This window comes from Calonectris borealis, chromosome 1 (genome assembly GCF_964195595.1).
Source record: "Calonectris borealis chromosome 1, bCalBor7.hap1.2, whole genome shotgun sequence".
Classification (NCBI taxonomy): domain Eukaryota; kingdom Metazoa; phylum Chordata; class Aves; order Procellariiformes; family Procellariidae; genus Calonectris; species Calonectris borealis.
The window spans coordinates 81,521,541-81,529,461 of NC_134312.1; the positions used below are offsets into that span (position 1 = coordinate 81,521,541).

The 7,921-nt window shown below is 43.5% G+C and overlaps 1 protein-coding gene across 1 annotated transcript; it reads right to left on the reverse strand.

Moving 5' to 3' along the window:
* Positions 1–1,436: 1,436 nt before the first annotated feature.
* On the reverse strand, positions 1,437–7,582 carry PTHLH (parathyroid hormone like hormone). Its single transcript, XM_075165669.1, has 2 exons — positions 7,482–7,582; positions 1,437–1,863 (listed from the first exon to the last, which is right to left on the reverse strand). Exons 1-2 carry the CDS (start codon positions 7,580–7,582, stop codon positions 1,437–1,439), a joined length of 528 nt encoding a protein of 175 aa, XP_075021770.1.
* Positions 7,583–7,921: the final 339 nt, after the last annotated feature.

Sequence of the window (7,921 nt, forward strand, 5' to 3'; positions counted from 1 at the left end):
TAGGAAAATCAACAGGGTTGTACCTGTCATTCTTTATATATCCCATTGGATATACAACCAAAGACAGGGTAGTAAGAAAAAGAAATAACACTCAAAATGCCCTAGGATGTTTTTTCCCTACATTCTAGATTTCTATGTGCCGAAGACAGGTGCTATTTATTGGTCACCACAGCTCCTTAACACCTGTTGAAACGTCAGGCGACTCCTGACCGGAGTCCCGACGTGTGCCTTTCCTAAGGCTCTGAGACAAACCAGCCTCTCATACTTCGCTGCTAACTGCTACAGCCATGCTAACAGGTTTATGGTCAGGGACACTGAATGCCTAGCTCCGAATGCCGGTAACTCCTGCAGATGCCAGCAGAAGTTGAGGTGATGGAGCACGTTGCAAACTGTGGCCTGTAAAGCTTAACCCAAGACCGGATTTTAGTAAATCCCACAGCTGGCGTCTCTTTCTAAGGGATTTACTTTGAGCAAGTGGCACTTCTCTTATGTCTCTATTCTGCCAAAGCGAAGGGGAGGAGGAGAGAAAAGGGTGGGGGTTTTTTGCTGTTGAAAATGCAAACATTTGAGGAGAACTGAGGAGTGGACTCTTTGGCTTTATCTGCAACTGTGCAGACTTCCACTCAAGCTGCGATGACTGCAAGCAGATGAGTTGCTTAGGGCACTTAGGCTGAAGTCTCCAGCTCACCACTGCCCTGAAAACCCTTCATTGTCATACAGGAGGGAAGCACGTCTCTCTCCAAAAGCAATGCTCAACATTTTTCAGCAGCAACGTAATTGTTTCACAAGCTGGCAAAAAGATGGAGCTGAATTAAAAAGTCCTAATGGCAGGGAAAATTTTATGGTGAAAGGCTGCTCTGCGTTGTTTGCAGATATTACTAAGAGAGAAATTTTCCGTGTTCTCCCCTAAGGTTAAACAGTAAAATGAAAAACTGTAAAGTAAGGGTAGGAAGGTTGCCAAAAAGGGGAGGCGTTGAGAGAGAGGAAAGAAAACTTCACCATTTTATAGATGCAGAGCCTTAAATAAAACTCAAAGCTTTCAATCTGCTGAGGCCCAAGTGTGGAACCACAATCTGATGTGAGAGACACTACGGTTAAAACAGGAAAGGAAATTTTAATAGCTTTGATGTGCTTTCTTTTTGCAGAAATAACTTTACTTACTACTTACTCAGCTTCAGGAAGCTCATTCTGGCAATAAGTGGTTTACTTGAATTGTTCGTCATAAGGAAGAAAGACTTTGTCACCACTGCAAAGCGGAAAGGGTACTTACCTCCAGAAAGCACCTTGAGACTGCGCACTGCTTGAAAAGCCACCGCCCAGTTATGAGCATAAAGATGTGCTATTACTCGAGTATTGAGTGAGGCCTTGGCCTCTCACACCAAAGGATAACAATTTCAGCAAATATATGGTACGCCTCCCAAAAGGATATAGCAGAATTACCTTGAAGTGTGATTATGTGTAGTAACAGAGTTGTCCAAGAGTGGGCTCTCGGTCACGCTGCTTCCATACACGCCAGAATTTAGCCAAGCCGAGCGGGCTCGCCTCTTTTTCTTCTCTTGTTCCTTACGTTTTCCAGGCTTTGCTTTCTTTTTCTTCCCCGATACCTTCAGGGGCTGCTCCTTGTAGGTCTGTGATTTGTTTGTCTCCTGAGTTAGGTATCTGCCCTCATCTTCACTACCAAATCGGACAGGGTAGTTCTTCGTGTTGGTAGCAGGCTTAGGGTTAGGTGAAACCTCTGAAGTTGCACGGATTTCTGCAGTGTTGACACCTTCAATTAAATTTTGAAGGAATATTCTTCTTCGTAAGTCTTGGATTGACTTGCCCTTGTCATGCAATAGCTGGTGCTCTGATACAGCCCGTTTGCTAAAGAAAGAGAAGAGAGGAGGGGGAAAAAACCATTTAGGATTTGGTTATTGCCCAGTACTTGGCAGAGCTCCTCTCTTCCTCTGGCAGTGGTGGCCACAGCCACTGTGCACCAGCTCTCAGGCTTGGAGACATCCAGCTAAGTCAGACTGCTGGAGCAAGTCCTGCTTCTCAGAGTAGCTGCTCCCTACAGAGAAGGGAAAGACCTAAGCGGGGAATAATTCTCAGCTGACCGATCACACACCACTGGACCTGGAGTTGCATTAGTCACTGCTCCGTTCTAGGAAAGCACTACAACTCAATATATCACACTTCAGGCAGTAAAAGCAGGAAGGCAGTTGTCAGACATCAGAAAACTAAAGGGTCAGATAATGAGCACTGCAGTCAAGCAAGAGAGGGAATAACAAGTACTTGTACTGAAGCCGGAAGCAGTGTTTATACAGCATCATTCTAATAATTTTCTTCTGCTCAGTCATGTACTTCAAAAACATAAATAAATACATAAAAGTGCATTTCATTTCTAAATTTAAATAAGTGCAGTTGCAGGAGCGTAATGGAAAAATATTCGAATGTGGTGCCTAAAATGTAGGCACTTCACTACATAATGAGCTATCCAGAGAGGCAGCAGCCTGAGCATCAGCAGAGATGAGCCTCAGCCACTCCTGTTGATTTTACTGTTTGGCCACTTGTGTCTAACTATGGTTTTAGATGCCTTTATAGTATTCCTTTCTGCGTGAACTTTTGGGGCCAAATTTCTTGTCTGCTGTGCTCTCTGAGTTTTATGCTAGCCTTCTTCACTGGATCTTCTTCAAGAGCATCCTGGTTTGTTTGAGTGGGTCTTTGGTACTTTTCCAGAGTTCATGACCTTTTGGTTCACTAACCTCTGTCTTGTTTCCGAGGAACTGGGAGATGGCTAGCTATCTGTCTTTGAGAGGTGTTGTACTGGCAAAGAAGATACGAAACGTCTGAGGAAAGAAGATACAAGTGGCACCTGGATAATAAATAACCGTGAGAAAATACATGCTTTTTCCTTGGTGTGGGATAGACGCACAGCTGCACTGTGAACCACAGAAAGAGCGCAAGCTGGGATTTTAGCTATGTTCCCATGAATGCTATAATACAGTTTATCCTTCCAATTGCCCTACTTCAGTGTGCTGAGATTGGCTATGTATCCTCTCATCTTGCATCAGGGTACTGCATGTGACTGGATTCTTACTGGCCAAAGAAAATGAATTCACTGCCTTCCTGTCGTATAATCATTTGGTCAGTTAGCTGGATAAGAAGTTGTTTCTGCATGTGGGTGGAATGGGAGAAGACACATAACTGTGAGTGAATATTCCTTCCGTCCGTCCCATCCCTAATTATCCTGCTACATTACCAGGTTTCAAAATGTGGTGGACAAAGATAGTACACTAAACGGTTGGGAGTGTTCTGCAATTTATCTTTCTCAGTTGCCTTCAGCCAAACCCTTTAGATTTGTGATTTGACCAACAGTAGAGCTATTTGAAATTGGCAATTTCAAGTGGCACTGGTTTTAGAGCATCCCCTCCACTTCTTGTCTTTGTAGAGCTGCACTTTTTGAGTATTGGGTTCAAGTGATGGGTTCAAGTGATACTACATCTCTATTACTCAGTGTAAAATTCAAACAGCAGCTTTCCCCCATTCCACAACGAGACTGAAAGATGACCGTGGTTTTGCATTAAGTGATACAGTAGGGATACTTGCTCAAAATCAGGCCTAGATATACTCAGGTTTGTGAGCACACATTTGACCAAACTTTGCCTATGTTTTAAGCATCCCAAAATCTGTTTTGGATGACTTTAGGCTGTAGGGCAAGCATTTTATGCCCTTCAACTCAATGTCCCTAAGCAAAAATGCAATGTGATAATACTGAGCTGAACCCGTATTGTTTCATTCTCTTCAGTGCAGCTGTGGCCATTAACACAAGCTCAAGATCTCCCCCAGGAGAATTTCTTTGACCAGTGCACTCCCTGAAGCTCTCCAATAGCCATCTCTAATAACCTGCTCGTTAAGGTCAGTCTGATTTGCAAGTATGCTAATAAAACTAGCACCTTGGACTCCTCTGAGTGGCATACTTCTGTGCTGCTTGTCAAGCTGTCCATTGTGGCTCACGTTACATTCCTATCTTCAGTAATCTATTTTCCCAGGATATTTGCATGGGAAATGCAGTTTTCCTTTCACTCTTCTAGTTTATAAAAAGCATACAAAATCTCAGTGCTTTACTGAGTCTAAAACAGTATGTCTTATGTGATGAGGAAAGCTTTCCTACTCTCTCTTGTAACCTACCAAGGATAATTCCTTTTATCACAGACAACCTAAAGCTGCCTTAATCCTGTATTTGGTCAATTTACCCACTGTGACAAAATCTTGAATCTCTAAAGCCTGTTATTAAAGTCCTCTTGACTGAAAAGCTATTCCATTTTACAGAGCTGAAACCTAAAGGTTTGGTTCCAGTACACACAAGGCAGTCAAAGAGCATTACAAAATCTACATCTTGTGTGAGTATGCATTTCCAAAATAATGCAGGGAGTGACGTGTGAGGGGTTAGTGTGCCAAAGAGGGTGGGTTTCTGTTTAAATGTCTGTATGATATTTAGCATCAAGTCTGGCCCCAAATAACATTCTGCTATTCCAGATGATTGTATAACATTACGTAGTGTTACATTTCACATGACTTTTATTACTCAGCCAGACTTAAGGATTACATTTTGCCTACCAATTTCCTTTGTATGCTCTAGATCAAAAATCTTCTTAAAACAAAGAAGATGTGGTAGATACATATCTCATTGACCTTCTGCCTCCTTCTGCCTCAGTTATTCAAACAACTGCTGTGTTTGTAAATCAGGGAAAAATACTTGCCCAAGAAGGCTGATGTAAGCAGTGCTTCATGATGGAGATATCAACAATATCTCACCCACACACACGGAGTAGGAAGGCAATGGAAACTGGAATGATTGCATTCATATATTGGGTACGGTATGTAAAAAAATATCAGGCTGTTAGGGTTAAGATGACCCACTAGAGGTCCCTTCCATCCTTCTATAAAACGCACCTCTCATCAAGGAAAAAGAGTCTGACCCCAAACCAAGTGCAGTAAATGCTAAGCTTACATGTGGTAGGCACCTTTGAGAGAAGGATGTTGATGGTTTGTATTTGACCGGAGTGTCCAAACTAATCACTGTATCCAAGTACACTATGCACATACGAGACTTAATGTCTCGTTATGGGGAAAACAGTAGAAATCCATGACTTGTGACTATTCTGACTCCATGTACTTCTAGATAAGCTCTTCTTTTCAGGCACATTCTTTCTGCATTTTTTTCACTGGCTATCTAGCGTCACTAAGAGGCAACATTATTCAAGCGACAACTTTCTGTCTCAGAGTTGCTCTTATTTAACCATTATTACCCTTGACTATTCACATTGGGTCTGACCATAAGTTCAGCAAAATAACTGGAAAGGATTCAGTCAGCTCTCTGCCTGGATTTTGCAAGATTGAGTGCCCTTGCCCCTGGCTCCAAAGGGAGTGAAAGCTGCTCAACCTATCTCAGGGTTAGGAAAAATATTTTGAACAGATCTGGGGACATGGTGCTGCAGTGTCTGGGCATGCTGATAAAAATATCTAATTTCACTTTGAGGCATTACTGGGTTTCTCAGAAGTTCTTTAGCAGCTAAAGCATTTCTATAACAAATAATATGTCTGGCAATCTTTTCTTGGGACAATTTGCTACTGCTTTCCATGGGAGATCTGCCTCAGTAAATTCTGTAGAACCAGGCCTATGTCATTTTGATTATTTTTGCATGGCTATAATAATGTGCTTCAGTATTTTCATCCGTTACTGGTTTAAGCCTTTGACTGAAAAAAAAAAAATCTCTAGGCTTAAGTGAGTTATTAACCATTAACTCTAGGAATGGCTTGTGGTGATATTAAAACAGGACACATGTTTGAGTGTGGTGTCTGTGTTTGTGCTGTACCCACAAACAAAACTACGTGAATGCCACTAACTGACAGCTAACTGGTTTCTTGTGTGTGTTTTACATGCCATAGCAAAGAGGGAGCTGAGAAATGGATTTTGACTATTTAGCTTCCACTTCCCTCCCCCCCGCCCCGTCAGGACGGAATGGGGATGTTGGGAAGACCTCTAATCCTGACCTTTAAAAACAAGTGTTAGAACAATACTAGCTTCAAAAAGAGAAAGAGTATTTCTTAGCAAAACTAACTTTTTAAAAAACAAATTTGGCTTAGATCCAGGGCAGAGTTTCTTAGCCAAGGAAATACAGCATTTGACTGTGCTTCAATTATTTTCATTTTTTTATTTCTGAAACTGAAGTTTGGTTCCTCTATATCCCAAGAGAAGAAAATGGTCTCAAATGAAAAATATAGCTCAACAATAGGTTGCAGGAGTACAAAACAGCTAAGCATTAATGGACTGAGAAGAATACACTGTAGCATTATCAGCAATAACATGTTCTACACAATTTGCTGTAGGAGATTTGTAATAGCTGTCTGCCTGGTGCCAAAGTTTAGGTGTGTCTGAAGTCACTTCACCTGGGGGATTTTTTTTGTTACTTAAATGGCAGAGGAAGTGCTATTTGGAGATATTGTCCTTATGTATGTAATAAAAGAATTACAAGGAAACCCATTTGAAATTAAGTTTGCTGTGTCATATTTCCCTATAAATTGTGATTGGATTTTCCAACCCTCTTTCTCCAACCTGACTTCCTTTTGAACTTAGTAACAATACATCCCTCCACAGTATGACTGAAGTGTTTCTTCCTTAGAAAATCTGATGCAAGTCCAGTGAAAGCCAGTGAGTTAGATGTGCGAGACAGCTGCTCCTACATCAATCAGCCCAGTGGCTTCTTTTCTGCATTTTGCGTAGGGGATATTAGTATAAACCATGCTGATTGTTTTGGAAGGAGCAAAAAGGTCATTTCCTGAACGGACTCTCTTAAGTTACATTATCATTTATCAAAAAATATGCTTCTGCCTCCAAGTCAGATACTGGACTCCCTTTGGAATTTTTTTTTTTTCTGAAGTGGCAGAAATCCAAAGAAGTTGTTCGGTACTTCAGTTTCATGATAGCCCTCACCACTGCGTGTTTCCCCTACCTTTATCAATATTGGCTCCATGCCAGCGCCGGAGAATTGTATGGTCCTTAGCGTAACATACAGCAGTTTGACAAAACGGGATGCTCCCTACTAGGACCCTCCCAGGACGCAGAAAGGTGCACAGGTGGGCACTAGCGCAATGCTGGACAAGCACACAGCTGCATTGCTGCTCCCCTCGGAAGAAGAGACCCTCAGCTTTAACGTCTCCTTCCCAAAAGCGTTACAAGTTCAGACAGCTGAAAAGCGCCCTTTCCTTGCCCCAAACGCCCTCTGCCTATCGCTTAGACACACCAGTGAGCACCTGGGGCAGGTAACCCGGAGCCGCTCCGTTGCAGAGCCACGCCGGGAGCGCTGCCGGAGGCTGCAAATCCCCCCGGGCTGCTCCCGCCGCCCGCACCGGCGTTGCCGGCCCGGGGGGGCCCGGCCACCTCCCTCCCCACCCGCACCATGACCGAAGCAAGGGGGGGGGGGGGAAGAGAAACTTACAGTCTGCGGCTGATCCCCTCTACTGATCTCCCGTAAGAGGGCACGGAATAACTCAGCAGAAACACTGCGAAACTCCACTGGTGGAAGAGTTTAGTGAACATTGTATCCTCCGGGTCTTAAAACCTGCAAGGAAAGGGAGATCAGTCCCGAGGGACACATGCGCCAGCGCCGTCCTCAAGCAGACCCTGCTTTCGGCTCTACCAGCTCCGAGGTTGTGAAGGAAAAACAAACTTTCTGAGCTCTCGGCAGCGGCTCACTTCTTCCAAACTTCGCTCCGTCTCTCTCCCTTCCTTGCTGTCTGCCTCTCCCTCCCTCCCTCTTTCCCTCCCTCCCTCCCTCTCTGTCTCTCGCTGCCCGGAGGCAAGATCCCTCTCAATATTAGGGGAATGCATCTATACAACTGTCTTTAAGTATACCTCCGAAAAAAAAAGTCAGGTTCA

Coding starts and splice junctions, on each gene's coding strand:
- PTHLH (XM_075165669.1), bottom strand. CDS start 7,582: ATGTTCACTAAACTCTTCCACCAGTGGAGTTTCGCAGTGTTTCTGCTG. Junction 1,864..7,481: donor GAGGGGATCAGCCGCAGACT/GTAAGTTTCTCT, acceptor CTCTTTCTTTAG/CAAACGGGCTGTATCAGAGC.